Below are 23,036 nucleotides of genomic sequence, written 5' to 3'. Positions count from 1 at the left end.
ACAATTCTTATTCTAGTCAAAAAAAAAAATTGAATGAAGCGCCATTTACGCCACTCATAGGCTGTCTAAACGACAAACCCCGAGAAACGTAATTAAGAGGAGACATAATTGTGTAAGTAACATTGATTAGAGAGCTGAGTGAGAAAGTAATACCACTAATACGTAAAGAAAGGATTTTCTTATTCACTGCAATTGGTCAATTTTATGAGTAACGTATAAGCCAAAATCAGTACGTTGACTAGTACGATGATACTTAATATTATATTTATATTATAACAAATAAACAACAGTTTTTTTTTTTATTATTAATATTTTTTATCAAAATATATTTAAAGTTTATAAATAATACATATTTTAATAAAATAATTATTTCATAATGCTCTTAAATAAATAAATGCATGTATAATATATGGAATTGGACGGTTTTGAAATACTAAACAAATAATAGTAAAACTTGTTGGTGTAACTAGAGTTGGGAATAAAGTCTTTATATTTCAAATAAAATGAAAAATAATTATTGTATAGTCTAAATTAAATTTTATGGTATCTAATAATGTATACATTACTTACATTCTTAATTTTTTATTTTTTTAATAATGTGACACAGGTTTATAATTAAGTAAAATAGAATCTAAATTTTTATCTAAATTATAATTCTTAATTTCACTTAAAATAGATAAAATATTATTCTATGTTGTTTATTGCTAATTTTAGCTATTGAATGCAAAATTTATAGGTGAAGGCTATTGTGTTGGTCAGAAGTGCCAGCGTGGATGACACATAGGACTGTGGTTTGACCGAATGAGGCCCCCACGGCACCCAAGAAAGGCAAAGTGAAAAGGCTGGCGCAACCTGCGCTCTGCACTTAAATGCTTTTTACTCTCTCTGCTCTTTTGTTCTTCGTTTCTTTTTATCTCCAGACCAAACTCTGCCACACCCTCTTTAATTGGGATGGCCCTTTAGGATTTGTATTTTCTCTCTCTCTCGCTCTCCCGTCCCTTTCGGCGCTTGCCCGGCGAACTTTTCGGGTCGAGTCCCAGACCGAACTTCTCGGTTACGGCGACGCGTGTCAGGTCTGGTTCCTTTTCCGGCGCTACCTCTGTAGCAACTCAAAAACACAACCTTACTTTACTACTCAAATCTTCGATTGTTCGCCAAGTTCTTTTTTTTTTTGAAGATTGGTGGGTGTGTTTTTAACTATTCAGGTCTTGCACATTAATGGGCTACAGTGTTTATACAGTGAATTTTGTTAAAGACTAACTTGTCTAGTTGTCTTTTGGTGTTTGTGAGTACTTTTTTCGTTGCTGTGTGAAAATTTGAAGTACGGAGAGAAAGAGGAAAGTGGGTTTTGCTGTTGCTTGGGATTCCTTTACTTTTGTTTTTGTTCCTTTTGTTTTTGTCCGACGTAGCTAATGCAAGTGCATTCTCTGTTTTGTTCTTTCTAACCTTCTAAGTTTTTTTTAATAATCTGTAACCTCTCACTCTGTTCGTTGTCCTTTTTGGCTTCTCTTCACCACACAGAGCTTCACTGTGGTCTCTGTTCGCACAGAAACTTTGTGTGTGTGAGAGTGAGGTAGAATGCTATACACGCTAGTCCTTTTTCTTCTATGCGCTACTGCCCTTGTGTATGCTCTAGACCCAGTTTTCAACGATGACGTTTTAGGCTTGATTGTGTTCAAGGCGGGTCTGCAAGACCCAAAAGCCAAGCTCGCATCTTGGAACGAAGACGATGACAGTCCCTGCAACTGGGTCGGAGTCAAATGCGACCCGAGAACCAACCGGGTCTCTGAGCTCGTCCTCCACGGGTTCTCTCTCTCCGGGCACATCGACCGGGGCCTCCTGAGGCTGCAATTCCTTCAAACTCTGTCACTGTCCAAGAACAACTTCACGTGGACTATAAACCCTGATCTTGCTCGCCTTCGGAGCTTACAAGTTATTGACTTGAGTGAGAACAACCTCTATGGATCGATCCCAGATGGCCTTTTTCAACAATGTGGATCGTTGAGAGCGGTTTCATTTGCCGGAAACAATCTCACTGGAAATATTCCCGACTCTTTGAGCTATTGCTCGACATTGGTGTCTGTAAACTTCTCGTCTAATCAGCTTTCTGGGAAATTGCCGGCTGGATTATGGTTTTTAAGGGGGCTTCAGGTGCTTGATTTGTCAGATAATTTGCTGGAGGGAGAGGTTCCTGAAGGAATTGAAGCTTTGTATGATTTGAGAGCGATAAATTTAAGCAAGAACCGGTTCTCCGGGAAGCTTCCGAGGGATATTGGAGATTGTTCTGTTCTAAAATTGGTTGATTTTAGTGAGAACAACTTTTCAGGGAGCCTGCCAGAGTCGCTGCAGAGACTTAGTTCATGTACTTCTCTGAGTTTGCAGGGAAATTCCTTCACAGGAGAAATTCCAGATTGGATTGGAGAGTTGAGAGGCCTTGAGACGTTGGATCTTTCTTCGAATAGGTTTTCCGGGTGGATTCCGATTTCGATAGGAAATCTTCAATTACTGAAGAATTTAGACTTGTCCATGAACCAGTTGACCGGGAGCTTGCCAGAGTCAATGTCAAATTGCATTAACCTTTTGGCTATGGATGTTAGCCATAATCACTTGGCAGGCAATCTTCCTTCCTGGATTTTTAAGCCAACTGTACAAAGTGTTTCACTTCCTGGAAACGGAGTCAATGGAAATGTGCAATATTCATCGCTCACATCGATAGCAGCGTTTTATCAAGGTCTTCAGGTCTTGGATTTATCTTCCAATGCATTGTCTGGTGAAATTCCAGTTAACATTGGGACACTTAGTTCCTTGCAGTTCTTGAATATTTCCAGGAACCAACTTTTTGGTACTATTCCGGCTGGCATAGGTGAATTGAAATCTATATACGTTCTTGATTTAAGCAACAATCGACTAGATGGAAGCATTCCTTCTGAAATCGGAGGAGCAGTTTCACTTAAGGAGCTGAGGATCCAGAAGAACTTTTTAACTGGGAAAATTCCTATCCAAGTTGAGAACTGCTCATCTCTAACATCTTTGTAAGCTCTCTCATGCTGTCTTAATTTATGTTTTACTATTTCTGTCAATTAAGCTGGTTGAGAATCTTTGAAGCTATGTGAATAATGCGAAATTTTAATCTTGCAGAGGTAGTACTTTGTACTCCCTCAATGTTCTTTATAAAAAGCTAATACACTACGTTTATGGTCTAAAACAATTAAGCCTGCCTACAATTTTCTCTTAAGCATTGCTCATGTGGCACATATGGTAGGAGAAAAGATTAAAAATAGTTAGATGAAGCATTTTTCTTTGTCTTCTACCTGAAGCTTCCTAAGGTTCTCTATTGGATTTTCTGACTTGATGCAGAAAGACTGAAATGAGTTTTGAACGCCTTTTTTTTCTTTTCTTTTTTTTTGCTTTCTTTCTCTTTTGAAATATTCCTTTGGCTAAAAGATGATTTATTTGGCATTCTGCTGATGTACTGCTGGACAGATTCAATTATTTTATTAGTCCTAATTAGATCTGTCTGGTAGCACTAAGCATGAAGCCTACGCAGTAGTAAATGATTGAGAAGGGCATGTTAGTTTGATCATTATTTTTTTAGTTAATAAATGAAAGACCTGGTCTTTGTAATCTTGATCTTAATTTTCTTAGTTTGATCATTATTTTTTTAGTTAATATATGAAAGACCTGGTCTTTGTACTCTTGATCTTAATTTTCTTTGATCTATGATTATATTACCCTTCTTTTTGTGGAGACATTAAGATCATTTTATAATTTCAAATTTTAAGCTAAGGAACCTATTTGTTCTAATAGATCCCATTTTTTTCCTGTTTGGTTGAGTTGCACAGAATCCTATCTCAGAACAACCTCACTGGCCCAATTCCTGCAGCCATTTCAAACCTCAGCAATCTTCAATATGTCGACTTATCTTTGAATGAACTCTCTGGAAGGTTACCGAAAGAGCTGACAAATCTTTCCCACCTAGTTTCTTTTAATGTCTCCCACAACCACCTTCAAGGTGAGCTACCTGTGGGGGGCTTCTTCAACACTATCTCTCCCTCATCTGTCTCTGGTAATCCATCGCTATGTGGTTCTGTTGTTGGTCGCTCCTGCCCTGCTGTGCATCCTAAGCCTCTTGTTCTTAATCCTAATTCTTCCAACTCCTCTCCTGCCAGTTCTTCCTCTCTGAATCATCACAGAATTGTACTCAGCATCTCCGCCCTCATTGCCATTGGTGCAGCTGTATTCATTGCCCTCGGTGTAATAGCTATTACAGTCCTGAATATCCATGCGCGGTCTTCAATGTCACGCCCTGCTGAACCTCTTTCATTTCCAGGAGGGGAAGATTTCAGTTGTTCCCCCACGAGTGATCCAAACTATGGCAAGCTTGTCATGTTTTCTGGTGATGCTGACTTTGTCATGGGAGCTCATGCACTTCTCAACAAGGACTGTGAACTTGGTCGAGGTGGATTTGGAGTTGTTTACCAAACAGTCCTTCGAGATGGGCGTTCAGTTGCAATCAAAAAGCTAACAATCTCAGGTTTGATCAAGTCCCAAGAAGATTTTGAGAAGGAAGTGAAGAAACTCGGAAAGATCAGGCACCATAATCTTGTGGCCCTTGAAGGGTTTTACTGGACTCCATCTCTGCAACTCCTTATTTATGAATACATCTCCTGTGGGAGTTTGTATAAGCATCTCCATGATGGATCCAGTGGAAACTGCCTCACTTGGCGGCAGAGGTTCAACATTGTTCTAGGGATGGCAAAAGGTTTGGCCCATTTGCACCGATTGAACATTATTCACTACAACCTGAAATCAACAAATGTTCTAATAAACAGCTCCGGTGAGCCAAAAGTCGGAGATATCGGCCTTGCGAGGCTGTTGCCAATGTTAGACCATTGTGTTTTGAGCAGCAAAATCCAAAGTGCTCTTGGGTACATGGCTCCGGAGTTTGCATGTCGAACTGTGAAAATCACCGAGAAATGCGATGTCTATGGGTTTGGGGTCTTGGTTTTGGAGGTGGTAACAGGAAAAAGACCTGTAGAATATATGGAGGATGATGTGGTGGTGCTCTGTGACATGGTGAGAGAGGCATTGGAGGAAGGGAAGGTGGAGGATTGTGTTGATGGGAGGCTCAGCCGTAATTTTCCAGCAGAGGAGGCAATTCCAGTTATAAAGCTTGGTTTAATATGTGCCTCTCAGGTTCCATCAAACAGACCAGATATGAGTGAGGTGATCAATATTCTAGAGCTCATCCAGTGCCCTTCAGAAGGCCAGGAGGAATTAGGGTAAATGTCAAGTTGTAGAGGTTGAGAAAAGGCAACATATAATTCAAACTCCGGTGAAGATATATCCGACTTGTTTGTTTTACCCAATACATGAAAAAGAATAGATTGTTGAAGGTCCAGTTCTTCACAATCATTTGTTTCTTGTTTAATTTTGTTTCTTCTTTTTATTGATTTTCTTCAGTTGTATTACCGGATTGCTTTTCACCGGTTTCATATGGAAATGGAACTGATCAAATATTGTTAAGATATCAATTTCTTGAGTATGGATTACATTGATTGAATGCCTTGTTTTTGCTAGAATATTCTCACATGCATGTGTTATGATTGGTTAAGTTGATACTATTCCATATCATGAATAATATTATTAGGTCAAAATCCAATGGAGTTAAGTTTTTGGATTATATTAGTATCCTCATATCTTAATTTGTTTTTGTGTTTGAGTGACTTGTCAACTTTTTTGTTTTGAGAAAAGAAAACAAAAGGAGTTGAGCAGGATGATGACCAAACCACAAAAATTGAATGTTTTTTTTGGAATACTTTTCATTTTTGCATCCAATTCAAAAAGAAATCGAGTCCTAAAATAATTAAAAGAGAAGAAAATAAAATAAATACTAAATATAAAAGATAAGCAAACCACAAGAATTGAATCTAGTATGATATATCCACTAGAAGGTTGGCTTAGTGGCAATGGGGTTACTCCAAGAGAGAGGATATGAATTCGAGTATCCATAAACTCGACATTAAGGGGGAAAAATGATCTTTTAGATTTTAAATCTCTTCTATTTTTTCTATTTAGTGCATTTTGAAGGGTAGTATTGTCTAAAAGTTTTAATAATGGTAGTGCATTAAATACACTATCCTTCAAAATGCGACTCCAGTTCAAATGAACTAGAAAATATCCAGTTAGTTATAATAGATGAGTATTTTTGTCCCCTTAAAAAGTGAAAAGACAAAAATACTCCTCAAGTATAACTAATTGGATATTATCATGTTCCTCAAAATGCACTAAATAGAAGAAATTGAAGGAATTTAAAATAGAGATAATCCTTTCCCGTTAAGGGGACAAAACTCATGTTCATTAATTCTTAAGCATCAGCTTCATGTGTATTGTCTTTTTTAGGGGTCTTGAAATGAGCTTTTGCTGGTCTCTCATGAAGAGTGTCTTGCAAGTAAAGTCCTACTATAGTAAAGTTTATGTAGAGAATTTCAACCTCTGATTCTGATCATTTTCGATATATCATGCTGTTGAAACAAAAGTAGTCTTAATTTGTCAATAGTTTAATCTTGAAGTCTCATTCTGCTTGCTTTCTACGTATCCCCTACTCACTGGTGATAATTATGTAGCCAATGCACTCTTTGAAAGTAAGCTCATATGGTGCCTCTTTATTCTCTCATACTCAGTTTTTGCAGGTATGCATAATAATTAAGGCTTAAATGTGAAGTTTTATTTATTTATATAAACCGCGTTGGGAACCCAAAAGGGAACCTAATGAAGTGGGCTTCGACATCATAAAAGCACATCACATGGGGGTCCTCTGAAGCACTTATGAGCTTTTTGAATGGTAATTATCTAGTGCTCGACAATCCTGCCATCTCCAACACCGCCAACTTTTCATCTTCTTGATTGCTTATGTCTCGTTGAAACAAAAGAGGACACTATACCAGATATAATGACTCGGTTTCTTACTGCTTTTTAAAGATCTTTTTTTAAAGAGAAAGTGCTTGCATTGAGATAAATATAAAACAAGTTTTTAGTATTTTATAAGTGTTTTGGGTTTTTGGGTAATTTGTTAAAGTTATAGGTTGGACCGTCTCTAATGTTGAGGTTCATACACTCTGTAATCGGTTGTTAAGATCTCAAGTGTTTGACACTGCTTAAGTGCAATTTTAATTTAGTGTTGTTAAGATCTCAAGTGTTTGACACTGCTTAAGTGCAATTTTAATTTAGTGTAAATAAAGATCTTGGTCACTTTCTCTTTATAAGCCAATTTTTAAGAATGAATTCTATTCCAGATTTGTATCACTTGGTATTAGAACTAGCTACCACATTGAGTATGCATGAAATTAAATGAGTTCTGACTTTATGGTCAAGTCATGGAGGGGCGACCTATAAGTTAAATTGCTGCTATGCATGAGTATAATGTAGCACAAAGCTGTCAAAAGAGAAATGCCTATCAGCGGGACTGTGTTAATAAAGTAGATCGCTGTGAACGTCGGCGACATAGTGTAATGAGATTATAAGTGTCCCATATAGCTTTAATACAATTTTAACCACACTCCTCCCTTATAAACCTGTTTACGAATGATTTTATCAAAAATTTGTATCATCGATGACCTGTATATGAAGTTCACACCATAATCTAGAATAGAAGAAAAAAAAATGCGGTTGTTATGATGAAGTACAATTATACCGTTTTTGTTTGGATGAAGAAAAAGGTTTGCAGGTGGTGGTCTTCTAAGACAGCATTAAATTGTCGTTCTTCCTTGAAACAATGTCGTTTGCAACAGAAAGACAGCAGCTTAGAGAAGGGAAACGACATAAAAAAGATCGCTATTTTAGCCCACTAATTGAATGGACGATGCCAAAAAGGTCTTTACAGATTGTGACACCAAAAAACTAAAAGGTAAGATGCACACTTAGTGTTTGTAGAAAAGTATCACCCACCTTGACGTGAGTTATTTGCTGTGTATTTCATTTATAGTCAATGTAAGAATTACAAGGGTTACGAATCCTTAATAAAAGTATCAACTCCCAATCCTTAATAATTAATTTTAATAGCAAGACTTACAATCTTGGGCCATACAATTTGCATAATGATGTTTCTTATAGACTGGTGATGACGATGACGCTGATTATGACAATAATGATTATGGTGACTTATTGCCTGATGATGCTAGTGGAGACAACGGTGGTGGTGGTGGCGGCGGAGGCGATTCATCACCTCACGGTGTGGGTGATTGCCGCACAGGATTGAAAACCGACGCATCTATGTCATTTGATTCTTTTGGAAAAATCTTGATAGCTTTCCACAGCAACTATATATAAAAAGAATTAATGTTAATTACAAATAAGCCCATAAATGACATAATAGGATTCTCTCCATTTCAAATGAAATAGAGAGTATCCATTAAGTATAAAATGAAAGGTAATATTGTAAATATTATCCTTTAATTTTAATATTAAGACAATATTATCCCTCATTTTATATTAAATGAATACGTTCCATTTTAAATGAAAGAGGATCTTATTCCCATAATGACGATTATCTTATTTATTATTAATTAACTCAAATAATTTATACCTCAACTTGATGCAATTCCCAAGAGGTAGCTCAATCGGCTTGGATCACGCTTAATGAAGCGAAGGTCACTAGTTCGAATCCCCATCCCCCTCTTGTGCGGACATATAAAAAAAAAAAAAATAAAAAATAAAAAAATAAAAAAAACTTGATGCAATTCCAATTCAACTAGGCCACATTTTAGCACTCTCGATGGATTTACATGGTATATAACCGTACACCAACCAATGGCCCTTTCTCCACGTATGTACGTGTACATACTAGCTTCCCCATACGAATATCCCAATTCAATGATATCCCACTTTTTCCATTTTTTCCAAAACATTTTACTTCCTCCGATCTCTACGGCATTCTTTCTACCAACTGGAGGCCCTTCTAGCATCACAAAGTAATACTTATCACAAAGACGATGGTCTAAAATTTGAAATATCCTTCTCATCTCATCTATATCAAGTGGCAGTTCGCTCTGATCATGTAATTGGTGAACAAACGAATGAGAAAATAAATTTAGTTCGTGACGAACCAAAGGGTATACAAAATCTCTAAGAAGACAAATATCTCTAGGCACAAAAGCCATACCTAAACAAAATTAACAATAATTAACTGAAAATAAGACATGTTCATAGAAATCACTCAACAAAAATTAAATGAAAAGCGACCAAGATAAAGCTAAACAAAACTAACCCTCGTAAAATTCAGCCCTAGAAAAAATGCGAAATTACAAATTTAGATTATCATTCTAACCAAAAAGCCTAAATGGACATGTCTATTCGAAATTAGAAGCATCTCCAGGCAGATGATATTGATGGCGTAGATGCGGGTGGTGGGGGAAGCAGTATAGGCACCGGATTCGAAACCAACGCATTTTTTTTTTTTTGCAGCTTTTGGAAAAATCTTGATAGCTTTCCATTGCAACTATATATAAAAAGAAATAAATTTAAATACAAAAATATACCCATAATTACAATTATCTTATTCATTAATAATTAACTAAATAATTTATACCTCAACAATCTCAGTACAACTGGGCCACTTTTCCGCACTGTCAATGAATTTACATGATATATAACCATATTCCAATCTGTGGCCTTTTCTTCACGCGTGTACCTATACATACTAGCCTTCCCATATACATCTCCCAATTTAACGATATTTCTTTAACAAAATATTTTACTTCCTCCAATCTTTATGGCATTCTCTCTGGAGGCTCTTTTGGCATCACAAAGTAATACTTATTACAAAGAAGATGGTCTAAAATTCGGAAACGCCTTCTCATCTCATCTATATCAAGCAGCAGTTCGCTCTCATAATATAATCGGCGAACAAACAGATGGGGTATACGAAATCTCGGAGAAGACAAAACTCCAAAGGCATAAAAGTGTACATATATACCTAAAAACAAAATTAAAAATAATTAATCGAAAATAAGACAAGCTCATGGAAATCACTAAACAAAAATTAAATGAAAAGCGACCAAGATAAAACTAAACAGAAATTTCTCCATAAGATTCAATCCTGACCATATGTATAGCTACCCTAGCATATATTGCAGATTTAGATTATGATTAACCAAAAAGCCTAAATGGACAAAACGTCATTTTCAACTTATAATGGCCATTTTAGAATTGCCTTTGAGAAATAGAACTTTTAAGTTAAAAAAAAAAAAATTTTGCTAAAAGTGTATTTTATCCATGCAATCCAGTCCCTCCGCTATAACTCGCTATAATCCAATACATATAGATATTTTCGTTCTATGCTTATTCTTTCTGAGATTTGCGGTGGTGGATTTCTCTTACGCTAATACCTAAAAGTATTAGCTTAAATATCATATCTAAACAAGGCATAAGCATAAAACGAAGCTTAAATATCAAATCTGGACAAGCATAAGCATAAAATGGAGCTTAAATATCAGCTGAACATGGATCCGAACCTGGAGGACTGAGGGAACGGCCAGAATATCAGATCTGAAGGCGAAGAGGGAGGTGTGCGAGCCAGCGAGGTGGCGTCGTTGACGAGTGCGCCGATAGGAAGGCTAGGCAACGAGGGTGGGCTTCAGTCTTCATGGCGAGGGAAGAGTGGAAAGCGAAGATGAGAGTGAGAGAAAGGAACAAGGAGCGAGAGGGGAGAGCCGGATAGAAGAGATTGGAAACACTAAAAAGTAAAAACTGATTCAGCGGCGAGAGCGGATATTTTTTTTCCAACAAAAAGATTATACGTTCAGGGTTATATCATCACTTTTAACTGGAATTATACTTGGCCTCTGCCATTTACCGCTCAATTTGGGATTTGAAATGGTGCGGATAGTAGAAATTTGTTTGGGCATTTTTGTCTTTTAATCATGTTGATTACCGTTTTGCCCCTCCTTGAGCGTCACAGTTGTCTTTTTGTGAGGGGCTTTTTAGTCATTTCGCACATATACAATTCATAAACTCTCCGTATCCTACCGTTGAAACTAAGGCTGTGTTTGACAACCGGTTTTTGGGCAACGGCGTTGGCTATTTACTATTCAATCACTTTGAAATTATCTGCCAAAAGCTGCAGGAGTTAAGACAGTGAACATGAGACTTGCTTCAAATAATGCGCCCATTTCCAGCCTTCTTTCGCTGTTCCAAAAATGCCCCTGCAGCAAACATAGTGATATTTCATCTTGCTTTTCTTTACTTCACTGAAGAAAGAAGAAAGAAGAAAGACGGAGGTTTTCTAAATAATGAAGTAAAGAAAAGCAAGAAGAAATATCATTATGTTTGCTGCAGGGGCATTTTTGGAACAATGAAAGAAGGCTGGAAATGGGCGCATTATTTGAAGCAAGTCTCCTGTTCACTGTCTTAACTCCTACAGCTTTTGGCAGATAATTTCAAAGTGATTGAACAGTGCACAGCCAACGCCGTTGCCCAAAAACAAATTGTCAAACACAGCCTAAAGATTTTCTTCCCTTGTTTTTTACAATTTAAAGGGTGGGTAATTTTAGGTGGCTACTAGTGTCTTACTAAGGTCTTGTTTAAGATTGTATTTGAGAAATATAACTTTTAAGTCAAAAAGAGCTTTTGGGTAAAAGCTTTATTTTTAAGCTTTTGTCAAAAGTGTTTTTTTTTTTTTGCCATTTTTAAGCTCTTTGAACCCTTAAAAACTCTTTTAATTTTTTTACCGAACGAGTATTTTTTTCTTCAGACAGACTTTTTTAGTGTTAAACATTTTTAAGCCCTTCAAACGCAATCCCAAACAGACACTAAGAATAATATGGCAATTAAAATCACTATTGAGCTTTTCATTGATCATTATTAAATTATGATCAAATTATGATTTTAATAACCACATCATTCTTAGTAAGATATAAATAGGCTACTTAAAATTACTCTTCGTTAAAAACAAGTTGGGATGTATGAGTTCCTACAATCCAACCTTGTTCTTTAGTACTTTTTTAACAATGCTATTTAAGAAGCATGTGAGAAGCACTTATTGTTAAAATAAATTTGTGATTCTCATATGCTTAAAAAAAAAAAAAAAATGGTAATTCTCACGTGGTAAAGAAAACATGTTATTTTCTTTGAGTTCCTACAAACTAATTTGTAAATGGAATGGGCCCCCGGGAAGAGGCCCATATGGGAGGGCCCAATCCACAACGCCCATCCCATATGCATTAGATCACAAGGGAGGAGCCCAGCACGTCTTTACCCCCAGCTTTGCCAAGTCCGCAGAGTAAGGAGCACGAATAATCTTTGATAATCCCGCCATTTAGTGAAGATTTGCGCGAAAAAGGCAACCTTAGCACAAGATCCCTGTCCACACCCGTCCACAAAGAGAAGCAGCTCCCAAGAAGGCAACCTAAGAGAAAATCTCCACCCAAAAATGATAAGGAGATCAAAATTCAAACCGTTTAATTAAATGTTTCTGATTAGGATTAACCTATGCATCTCCAACTGCCTTCTTTCCAAGAAAATAAATGAAGATAGAAGAGTACAACGAAGTACAAAAATATTGATGTTTAACTCCTGTACTTCCAAAAAAAAAAAACCCAACTTTTACATACCTCATTTTGGGCTCCAACTATTACATGACAATTGACAAGATCAACGAAGCGAGATTTTTCATCCAGGAAACAAAAAACTGTGAGACAGTTCTATATTCAAGTTCTCAATGATCCTATTTGTTGTACATTGAGTTTAATTTTGTTTACTTCTTGTCCACCCTCTGCTACCTCACCTACCTTTTAGCAAAAATTCTCCTTTCGGCCCCCTTTAGGCTGTCAAATAACTAGTCATTCCAGTCATCTTCCCATCCTTCTCTGTTTGAAGATCTAGAAGTAAGGCCATTTGCAGAAATGCTTCCTACAAGACGTCTTGGTGACTTCACTGCATTATCTTCATCCCAGTCTTCATCCCAACCCTGATCCCAACCTTCTGCTGTTTCCACATTGGTAGCTGTTACAGATTCAGGCAAACCCATTTCAAGTTCTTGATATGGGACCCCATCGTGGTGTCTCTTCTTCCTAAACTTGCAGCAAGCCCATGTCCCTCCAAAGGCAAGCACTGTAAGAATCAAGAAGTAGGCACCATTGACTGGAGTCACTACCTTGTCATAAGTTGGAAGGCGCACAAAGCTTTCTTTTACAGGAGGGTGGTCCCAATGAAGCTCGCATTCACCATTTCCAGCATTCAATATGATTTTGGAGCTTTTGTCATTAGATAGTGGGATATCGATCTGAAACACAAACAAGCAACAGTGGAGCAAATCTACTTACAAGAAGCCCTCTGTAGTTTCCCATAAATTGTATTAAAAATAGAACCAAGCAAAATTTTTGGGTTATCCATGGCTCCGGAATATGTATCTAATCCATTAGAAACAATTAAACATATAACAGCAAGATCTAGGACCCAATAACAGCCTTTTAAACCGATCGTTTAATACTCTTTAATCATTAACTCAGCTGGCCAAACAATAGAGGGCCTTTCATTGCAGATCTCAGCCAAAAACTGCCAAAAGAGAACCATTTCCCTATTCATCCAAACTTCTCCATCTCCCTTCTCCGCATTTAGCCATAAATTAAGGAAAAAGGGTCAAAAGATAGGAATATATTTCTCGTAATCAAGCTTTTCAGAGCCATAAATACTCAATTAAATCTCTCATTAAGCAAAGCTATATTTAAAATTGTTAAAGAAAAAGAAAGAGGAGATATTCTTGATGGCTATAGCTCACAGCCCAATCCAACCTTTCAAATGAAATCTTATTTCAAAAGATACATGTACCATTAAATTTCCAAGAAAATCAGAGAAAATGACAACATCAATCAGAGAAATAATAAAGCAGAGAATAAGAAATTGGCAAAGAAGGATCCATACCTTTTTAGTTTGGTTTTTGGGTACTTCCAGATGCTGATTAGCACCTTGACTTTCCGTGGTAAGATTCACTTTCAGAATGCTCTTTCCAACATTTTTGACAAGAACAACCAATTTTTTGGACCCTGCTACAAGTAAAGGAGAAAGTAAATTAAGAACTTTTCATCTCTTCAAAAAATATGTGAAATAGAATTGTATGATCAACATACAGCCCTCAATCCACCGTGTTGTAGGAAGAGAGAAGCATGAAAAAGTTCTTTTCATATCTTGACCTTTCACTTCTGAGTTGTAACTGAATACACAAACAATAACAGCAGCAGCAGTTGTTTTGACACTTGCTTTGCCTTTTTATTTTTAATTCCATTTCCCTCTCTCTTCCCTTCTAAGCTTCGTTTGTTTCTGAGTACAAGCAGTGGAATTCTATAGATTTGCAAGAGCTCTCTCTTACAAAAGATAATGTAGCACGATAGCTTGTCCAATTTAAAACAGCATAGAATTACATCTTTAATTTATAGAAGATATGTGGGGAAAAAAGAAAAAAAAAAACACCATGCACTCTTAAACAACTCAAACAAATCCATCAAAAGAAAAAGCACTCCAATTGATGTAGAGGCTATAATCTTTGTTGCATTTTAGTGTTGGCAAATTCAGTGTCAAAACACCTGGTTCGGGATATAATATTTTAAGCTTTTGTTTAGGGTTGAGTTGGTATAAAATGGGGTTCAAGAAAAGCTGGAATTGAAGATTTGAAGACTTTGTTGGCAAGCTCAATGCATTTGGTTCGATCGAAGTGAGTCATACAAAAACCCAAGAGCCTTGGTTGTAGTTGTGTTCAAAGTCCATTCGATTGAAACTGAAACCCTAAAGTTTGACCGATCGAACAAGCCGCAAACAAAATTAATTATTAGCCAACTTAGCTTTAAAACCTCTATTTTATCCCTACCTATATAATAATATAAGCCTAGTGACCTACAATTTTCAAAAAATATAGAGGCTATTTTTCATTGTTGTTGGAGAGAAACTTAAATAGTTTTGAGCTTAAACATATTTGATTTCTCCCCTTGTTTTTTTTTTTTTTTTTGACATGTTCGCACAAGAGGAGGAAGGAGATTCAAACTAGTGACCTCCGCTTCATTAGGCGTGGTCCAGCGATTAAGCTACCTCTTAGGAACTTCCTCCCCTTGTTTATCATCAATCAAACCACATAAAACTTTTAGCGACCAAAGTTTTTGGTTGCAATAGACAAAGATTGTTCATGAAAGTGATACCTGCAGAAGAAAGCTAGAGGCTCTGGAGCCACTACAGTGGGAGGTGAACAGGTCGTTTGCAGGGGTTGCAAGCTGAGTCAAGGTTTGCAAAGGTTTTGTGACTTGACTAAATTGTAGCACAAATCTTCTACAATGGATACCTTTGGCCCCCATAGTGGTTTTACTTTTAAAGAATTCTTTAAAAAGTTTCAACTTTGTCACCAAATCCTTGCGTTGATTCTATTTTATGCTTTGTTGGATTGTGGTGTTTTTTAATTGTGGCGGTTGGCTTGATCATTGCTTTGTTTGGCAATCTAATTTGTAACAACTTGGAGTCTAAAAACGAACTTTTCAATCTCTAGAGATGGGCACAAGGCTTTGGACATGTAACCCTACAAAATAAAGGCATGCAAATAAACTTTTGTTTTTGATAATTAATTACACAGGGACATTGATATAAAAGAAATACAATATGTGACCATTAAGTCTAGTGCCTGTTAAAAGAGCAAACAACTATGATACCAAAACAATGCAGGATTAACACTAAAGGATTGACTATTTGCTGCCTAGATTTGATTATGCAATAAGCCAAAGCTTAGTAAGAGAGGGTGGTTTTGAGGTTTTCAAACGGTGGAAGTTTAAGTATAGGTTTTCTCAATTAAAATAGGAAAATTCTCAACTTTAATCTCAAAGACTTCTTAGCCATCCTAGTCTCCATGACTCTTCTGTGTAATATTCCTTCTCGTTCAGCTCTTGAAATCACATCTAGCAGTGGTTGGAACAGCTCACAAACTCCAACCACTGCACCTTCACTGCCCCCAATTGTTTCTCGAACCTCTATTGAAACGGAACAGTTTCATGTTCCTACAACCTATGCATAGACAGTGCCTTAGCCCCAATAATGGCTACTAATAAAACAAGACAAGGAACCAAAAACCAGATGGAATCAGTTGTCATAAAGTAAATTCCCCCATGTTTCTAAATTAGACTAACTTTGTACCTTCTCAGCATAAAACCATATCTCAGTGAAGTCTAGAAGTCGTATTGTGTTAGATTGGCAGTAACGGAATAAAACATTCATAATCAAATTCTACACTAGTGTCTTGTGGATGCCGTTTATATCACAAACGCATTTGAATAGACGAACAAACATTTTTCACAATAGATTTTGTTTCTTTGGAATTTCACCACTACCCTTAATACTGCAAAAATATAACTCTTCTTTAGTCAAAATCCACAACAAACACAAACGATTATCTGGGTATGGCCAAGAGCAGTATATGTGAATTTACCGCTTTGAACGCCTTTGATGATGCAGGCAGTCATCGTCCCCTGGTCCTTGCAGGGCTTACCCAACGCCCCATCACAGTTCTCAGCCGTTTTCGAATCACCGCTCTGCTCACCATTATCACTGGGATGACCCTTGGGATCCACCTTGGTTGTGTTGTCGGGCAACGGAGGCTCCGGTTCGTTGTTCTTTGACCCCTTAGTTGGCTTAGGATCCAATTTGTTCTCACCGGGAAAGGGACTCGGCGACGGAGAGTTCTAAAGAGAGAAACCATTTCTTAACCCTTCCAATAACTTCCTAACCCAAACAAGTAATAAGGAAAAGCAATTAGAAAGAGCGAAAAAGATAAGAGAATTTCTACTTACTTCAGGGTCTTTAGGAGCCGCACCCAGCAGCCTTTCGAGCACTCCATACAACGAAGCATCGGAGACATCGGCAACAATCAGAACCACGAAAAGCGCTGCGAGAAACGCATTTTTACCCATTTACAGCTTGCTTTTTACCCGCTGTTAAGGATCAGGACAATCGCTTTGGCTTGAGAGCAAAGCCAAACAACGAGGACAATGAATTTTCGTAATTTTCAGAGAACAGAGATAGAGATAGATTTCGTATCTAAAAGCTTAGAGAACACGCAGACGCAGTGCAAGTTTGAGGATAGCTTGACAAAAATGGGAAACAATTTAGAGGATTCGAATTATAGGGTTTATTTCACATTTGGGTACTTTGGAAAGGAAGACGATCTAGCCTCTACGGATTTGGAAATTTGTATTTGGTGTTCGCGAGAACTGTTGGATTTGCAGGGATTTGACCCTACCGAAGTCCGCTTCTACACAACAGCCGGAGTCTCCGAGAATTTTCCTTCTTTTTCTTTTTTAATTTTTTTTCATAGGTTTATGTCACAGACCAAACGAAAACACGTTTCTGGTGAAGTGGATTGATGTGAAGCGTCATTAATTTTTAAGTAAGGAAAATTACATAAAACACGTCGGATGGATGGTGTGAAGAGTCGATAATTTTTTTTTGTAATTAACTTTTAATTGAGGCTAATAAATTAACATAGTTCAAAATGTATATAATTCTCCTATGTGTTTTTAATTATTACATGCACTTTAAAAATTATATAAAATCATATATATTTAAAATGTGCGTTAATTCAATAAATTGAGTTGAAGAAATTTTCTCCCATTTGAATGGAAGAAAAACTTTATTTTTTAATTTAAATAATAAAATTTATTCATGTTCATATTTATCAATTCAATTATTATGTTTAAAATATATATAAATAATAAAAGTTTATAGAAAATTACATTTGAGAATTAATGAATTAGAAATGGTTGAAGAGCAATGCTAAATATTACACACTCGTCCAACTGAGCTGATGTGGTAGTATCCATCAATCTTTTTTAAAATAAAATTTGAAGGATTGATGAACACTACTACATCAGCTTAGTGGGATTGGGGTGTAATGTAACGCACCAGTCTCATATTGGAAAGATGAGTGATCCATATAGAGTGGACAATTTATAATACATTCATAAGTGCCAAGTTTTATATTGCTTACTTATTATATGAAACTCATCTATTGATTATAAAAAAGTTATAAATTGACTAATCATTTTGGGGTGATAGTATAAATGTAGTTAGTGTCTTTCTTGAGTAGTTAAAAATTGTATTAGAACTACCTACTAACATCATGTGATACCAAAACACTACATAAAGTGACCTTGATGAGAATGTCAAGTTTAAGGGGTGGGATGGGGAGGGGTGGACAACATTGTAACACTCCGCAACCCCGATGTACATGGACTAAGGCCCAAGTAATATTTGATATTAAGCCATTATTTCAAAGTCAATGGCCTGGAGATGGGCTTGACAAAACAGAGGCCCACAGAAGGTTAATGCAAGGCCCAAAATGTTGACCTAATTGTTTTGCAACTTTCGTCGGAAGTAAGCCACCAGCCTCCTAAAACAGAGCGAGGGAAAGAGTACAACGTGATTCCTTTCGTGCAAGAAAGAACAAAGCGTAATGGTTTCTAATTATATAAAAATTTCCTTTTCTAATGTGCTAATCTTTAGCACTTTTTGTGATAAAATTGATTCGAGGGTTGTTGGGAGCGTTACAATTTTTATTATAAATATTTTATAAATAAATGTAACAATTTACATGACACTTATCATGTCAATTACTACAAAATATGTCATGTGACAATTCGCATAATACATATCATATTAACCATTAAAATATGAACTACCATGTCACACTTATTTTCATTAATATAAAATATCATGTGAGTTTGTAAGGAAGTGTAATAAAAAATATATTACCTCCAAGAATTTTAAGTGACTTTGTCCATTTGCGAGCAAGGTGCTTTAAAGCAAATCAAGTAATATTTATTATCCGACATAGTTACTAGAAAATATAAATGAAAAGATCCACCCCATCTGACTAGAAATAAAAATGCAGTGAATTGGCATGATATAGCCCAAAAGTTTAGGTACAATAATGGGTAGTAATTGAATGCAAGGAGTACAAATCTACGCTCAAAAAAAAAATCTCTCAATTTCATTTGAAATGGAGGAGAGTATTTAGGCAAAATGGTGAGATAAAATTATTCAAATTTTAAAAGATGAAGATAATTTTGTCTTAATTTTTACGTTCATCTCCATTTCATTTAAAATTGAGAGAATCTGTTTCAAACAAAAGTCTCTACCGTAAAAAACAATGATACATAACACCTCAATATTTCATTAATTGACAATGTTATATTAGCATAGTAGAATAGTAATGAGATACTATTGTGATATATAGCATTACTCATGTCGTAAAACCTGTTGTAATGCAAAAAAATTACACTTTTATTTTGTTATTATCCTATAATGCTGATATGACAATGTTAATAAACCTTTAGACCAGTCATCGTTCAAAAAAAGAAGAGAGTAGTGTTGCATACTACACCCTTGTCCGTATCTATTAGCCCTTATATATATTTTGTTAACAAAGTATAATTTAAGAGTTGATAGACATTATTACGTCAGTCCAGTAAGATATCAGTGCGATAAAAGTGTAGAATATTGCATTGCTTTAAAAAAAAAAAAAAAAAAAGATAATAATAAAATAAAAGTGTGTTTTTTTTTTTTTTTTGATTGCTACGGATAATGAGTCTTAATCCAAGCAAAGTATCAAGAGATGAAACTGAAAAGGCTGTCAAAATGTTGTTGCAGTCACCCAATTAGCCGAAAAGAGTAATGAAACCACTCTTTTCAGTGTCCATCTGCTGATACTTTGCTTCGACAAAGACTCCTTGTCTCACTTCTTATAATTATCAGCTTTAAAAATCACAAGGGCTGGGAACCCTTTAACTTTTAAGCTTCCCACTTCCACATAAACAAGTGAGATGCAATGAAATTTGCTCAGCATTTGGAAACAATGGACGAAATAGAAGTGGTTCTTAGGAAGTTTGGAGATGAGCAGAGCACACTGTTGGACAGGTTTGAAAGACTCTCCTTTGAGGTGCAGCTGAGCCAAGCCATGATGCGACGGAGCCTTTCAGAGCCGAAAGCCAGAGTGGTTAGCCTCCAAGCGCCGGTCATGATTGCTGCTCCGGCTCCACCGCCTACGGCAACGCAGGTGCGACGGCGGCGTCATGGGTCGGGTTTCCACAAGGTGTTCAAGAAGTTGCTCAGCCCCATTCTTTGTAGAAAGGGTGGTGTCGGCAGGAGGGAGGTTTCTGCAGATCCAAAAGATCCCTGCTCTTGGAAGGCTTTTAGTAGATCACTACGGGTTTGAACTTTGAATTGCTTCAAGATTGCTGAGGGGATACAATTCTCATCCACATTTTTCTTCTTTTTTGGTAAAGTTTAAGCAAGGCTTCGAGAATATGCTATATATTATATATTATATATTATATTATTTATGTACACAAATCATCATGTAAAGAACATGGAAAGGAATGAAAAATCAATTATTTTCTTATACATGGGTTGTGTAAATTTTCTAAAGAAAATGATGAATCATTATGAATTTTCCAACATTTTTTCAATCATGCAATTGACAAGCCATAATGATACCTCTTATAATTTCTTGGGGGAAGTTGAGGGTTTTTTACCCTCTTGGCCTGCCTGACATGGTCCAAACTTGAACACCAATTGGCTTTTGGCATTACATCTCTAATCTAATCTTTAGATTCTACGGACTTAATTTTTATTCCTCGTTCAGAGTTTTTATCTAAATTGAATTAGAATAAGTTTTTTTTTTAAATACGTGAGGAACCCATGACTTTTTGATAATATTAAAAGAGTTTTATTAAAAAAACGCGTGTTTTTATCGACTCTTGTGACTATTATACTTAATCATTCTCCCAAGACGTATAAAGTGCATTTGGCTCCACAATTTGGCAGGCAAATACACATGTTACAACAAATTTGTAGAAAATGGTAAGTTTTAAAATTGTTAAATGGACTTGAATCTTCTCCATTTTATTTAAAATTGAGAAGAACAAGTTAGTTGTTTTTAAGGAGTAATTTGTCATTTTTGAGCTCCCTATTTTTCATTTGGACAAGAACCCCCTAAAACAATTAAATAGATCCCCTTGATTTCATTTAGGATCCTTCTCGTCGTTAAACCCATGAGACTCTCCAATTATCTACAATTTTTTTTTTAAATAGAGATTTAAACTAGTGATCTCCACTTTATTAGATGGGATGGTCCTAACCGATTGGACTAATTCGTTTGACCCCAATTATCTACATCTAAAGATACTATTATGCCTATAAAACAAACGACGCCGCATTTTACTTTAGCCTCAGTGTTTGTCTCTATGGTAGCAATAGCATCACCCTCCTCTAAATCCTGAAGTCTGTAGGTTACCTCTCTCTCTCTCACGGATCTGATGTCTTCTCTTTATGCTTCACCCTCCACACTCCTTCTCTCTCCCGTTCAATCCGCTTCACTCGATATCCCTCTCTTCTTGGGCTACAGCTACAGAAGCAGCCACTATAAGAGATTTGTCACTGCAACAACACTGTCGTTGTCTTCTACAAATCGTTCAGAGCACGCACCAGTGCATAGTATCAACCTTGTTGACAGTAATGATAGATTTCAGTTAAAATATTTTATAGATACAATTAGAGGATTACCCACAAAAGAAAGAACTGAATTCCTCAGTACCTTTGTCAAAGACCGTGAGTTTCGTACCATATCTGACTTCAATGATCTGGTAATGGCTTTATTCATTGCAGAAGAGCCTGACCTTGCTTTGGAACTGTTCTCTGATATGTCATCTTATGGGTTTGAGCCAGATTCGTGGACATTTTCCATCGTGAGCAGGTGCTACTGCAAGAAAAATCATCTGGATGAGGCCAAACGGGTCTTGGACCAGATGGTAGAAGAGAAGGGTTTTCACCCAGATGTTGCAACAGTCACCATTCTCATAAATGGGTTCTGCAAAAGAGGTAGATTGCAGAGAGCTTTTGAGGTTTTTGATTTCATGGGCAGAATTGGTTGCAAACCCACTGTTCAGACCTACAATTGCTTGTTGAAGGGGTTGTGTTATGTGGGAAGGGTGGAGGAAGCATTTGAGATGCTGATAAAAATCAAGAAGGATTCCGTGAAGCCAGACATTTACACATACACAGCTGTTATGGATGGTTTTTGTAAAGTGGGTCGGTCAGATGAGGCAGTGGAATTGCTTGATGAAGCTGTGGAGATGGGGTTGACACCAAATGTGGTCACTTACAACACTCTGTTTAATGGGTTTTGTAAGGAGGGGAGGCCATTGAAGGGTATTGGTGTTTTGAAGCAAATGAAGAAGAGAAATTGCATGCCTGATTATATCACTTATAGCACCTTGTTGCATGGGTTGCTGAAATGGGGTAAAATTCGCTCTGCGCTGCGAACTTATAAGGAGATGATGGGGGATGGTTTTGAAGCGGACGAGAGGATGGTGAATACTCTCCTGAGAGGGTTATGCAGGAGATCCTGGAAGGAAAAAGATCTGCTAGAAAATGCGTATCAACTGTTTGAGAAAATGAAGAATGGGTTTTACGTCATAGACCATAGTACCTATGGCCTAATGATTAAAGCTCTATGTGTGGGAGAGAAAACTGAGGACGCTTTGGACAACTTACATGATTTTACACGAATGGGGCATTCTCCACATATAATCACCTTTAACGGTGTAATTCGAGCACTTTGTGCTGAAGGTAGAGTAGATGAGGCCCTGTTAGTTCTGATCCTCATGGATGAAGGAAGAAGAATCCCCAACAAAATTTCTTATAACCTTTTAATTGAGGAGTGCAATAGACGGAAATGGTTATTGAGCGCTTGTAATATATACGGCGCGGCGTTAAAGCGAGGGGTGATTCCGGATAGGAAGCCACGATAAAGAGATTTTAGTGAAGTAGATAGTTTTACTCACGAGTTAATGCTATAAAACACATTTTTTTAATCTCATAACTATCTTATAGTTATCATGTTGGTTGAATCTATCATGTCATAATTGTGAAATAATTGATTTTTAGCATTACTTTGTACTTGTATATCTGTTGATGGATGGCAAAACTATTGCATTACAACTTACAATGATACA

General features: G+C 36.6%; 3 protein-coding genes and 1 long non-coding RNA gene across 4 annotated transcripts; 2 read left to right on the top strand and 2 right to left on the bottom strand.

Moving 5' to 3' along the window:
- The first annotated feature begins 923 nt into the window (after positions 1–923).
- On the top strand, positions 924–5,534 carry LOC132162580 (leucine-rich repeat receptor-like protein kinase PXC2). The gene is made up of 2 exons (XM_059572836.1): positions 924–3,032; positions 3,843–5,534. The coding sequence occupies exons 1-2, from the start codon at positions 1,579–1,581 to the stop codon at positions 5,284–5,286; spliced, it is 2,898 nt and encodes a 965-aa protein (XP_059428819.1). The 5' UTR covers positions 924–1,578; the 3' UTR covers positions 5,287–5,534.
- Positions 5,535–9,039: 3,505 nt separating this feature from the next.
- LOC132162154 (uncharacterized) lies at positions 9,040–10,770 on the bottom strand. The gene is made up of 3 exons (XR_009438205.1): positions 10,512–10,770; positions 9,587–9,973; positions 9,040–9,496 (listed from the first exon to the last, which is right to left on the bottom strand). It is a non-coding gene; the product is annotated as an uncharacterized LOC132162154 (long non-coding RNA).
- A 1,440-nt stretch (positions 10,771–12,210) lies between these two features.
- Positions 12,211–17,350, bottom strand: LOC132161748 (uncharacterized). Its single transcript, XM_059571930.1, has 4 exons — positions 16,815–17,350; positions 16,454–16,706; positions 13,918–14,039; positions 12,211–13,279 (listed from the first exon to the last, which is right to left on the bottom strand). Exons 1-4 carry the CDS (start codon positions 16,932–16,934, stop codon positions 12,833–12,835), a joined length of 942 nt encoding a protein of 313 aa, XP_059427913.1. The 5' UTR covers positions 16,935–17,350; the 3' UTR covers positions 12,211–12,832.
- A 3,930-nt stretch (positions 17,351–21,280) lies between these two features.
- LOC132161674 (pentatricopeptide repeat-containing protein At1g62680, mitochondrial-like) lies at positions 21,281–22,957 on the top strand. Its single transcript, XM_059571848.1, has one exon. It carries the CDS (start codon positions 21,339–21,341, stop codon positions 22,830–22,832), a length of 1,494 nt encoding a protein of 497 aa, XP_059427831.1. The 5' UTR covers positions 21,281–21,338; the 3' UTR covers positions 22,833–22,957.
- Positions 22,958–23,036: the final 79 nt, after the last annotated feature.

The sequence above is a fragment of the Corylus avellana genome, chromosome ca9, assembly GCF_901000735.1.
Source record: "Corylus avellana chromosome ca9, CavTom2PMs-1.0".
NCBI classification, from domain to species: Eukaryota; Viridiplantae; Streptophyta; class Magnoliopsida; order Fagales; family Betulaceae; genus Corylus; species Corylus avellana.
The sequence above is the reverse complement of the archived record's forward strand: the minus strand, read 5'-3'. Positions and strand labels throughout refer to the sequence as shown.

Coding starts and splice junctions, on each gene's coding strand:
- LOC132161674 (XM_059571848.1), top strand. CDS start 21,339: ATGTCTTCTCTTTATGCTTCACCCTCCACACTCCTTCTCTCTCCCGTT.
- LOC132161748 (XM_059571930.1), bottom strand. CDS start 16,934: ATGGGTAAAAATGCGTTTCTCGCAGCGCTTTTCGTGGTTCTGATTGTT. Junction 16,707..16,814: donor CGGCTCCTAAAGACCCTGAA/GTAAGTAGAAAT, acceptor TTCTCTCTTTAG/AACTCTCCGTCGCCGAGTCC. Junction 13,280..13,917: donor CCAAAAACCAAACTAAAAAG/GTATGGATCCTT, acceptor TTTGTGTTTCAG/ATCGATATCCCACTATCTAA.
- LOC132162580 (XM_059572836.1), top strand. CDS start 1,579: ATGCTATACACGCTAGTCCTTTTTCTTCTATGCGCTACTGCCCTTGTG. Junction 3,033..3,842: donor TGCTCATCTCTAACATCTTT/GTAAGCTCTCTC, acceptor TGAGTTGCACAG/AATCCTATCTCAGAACAACC.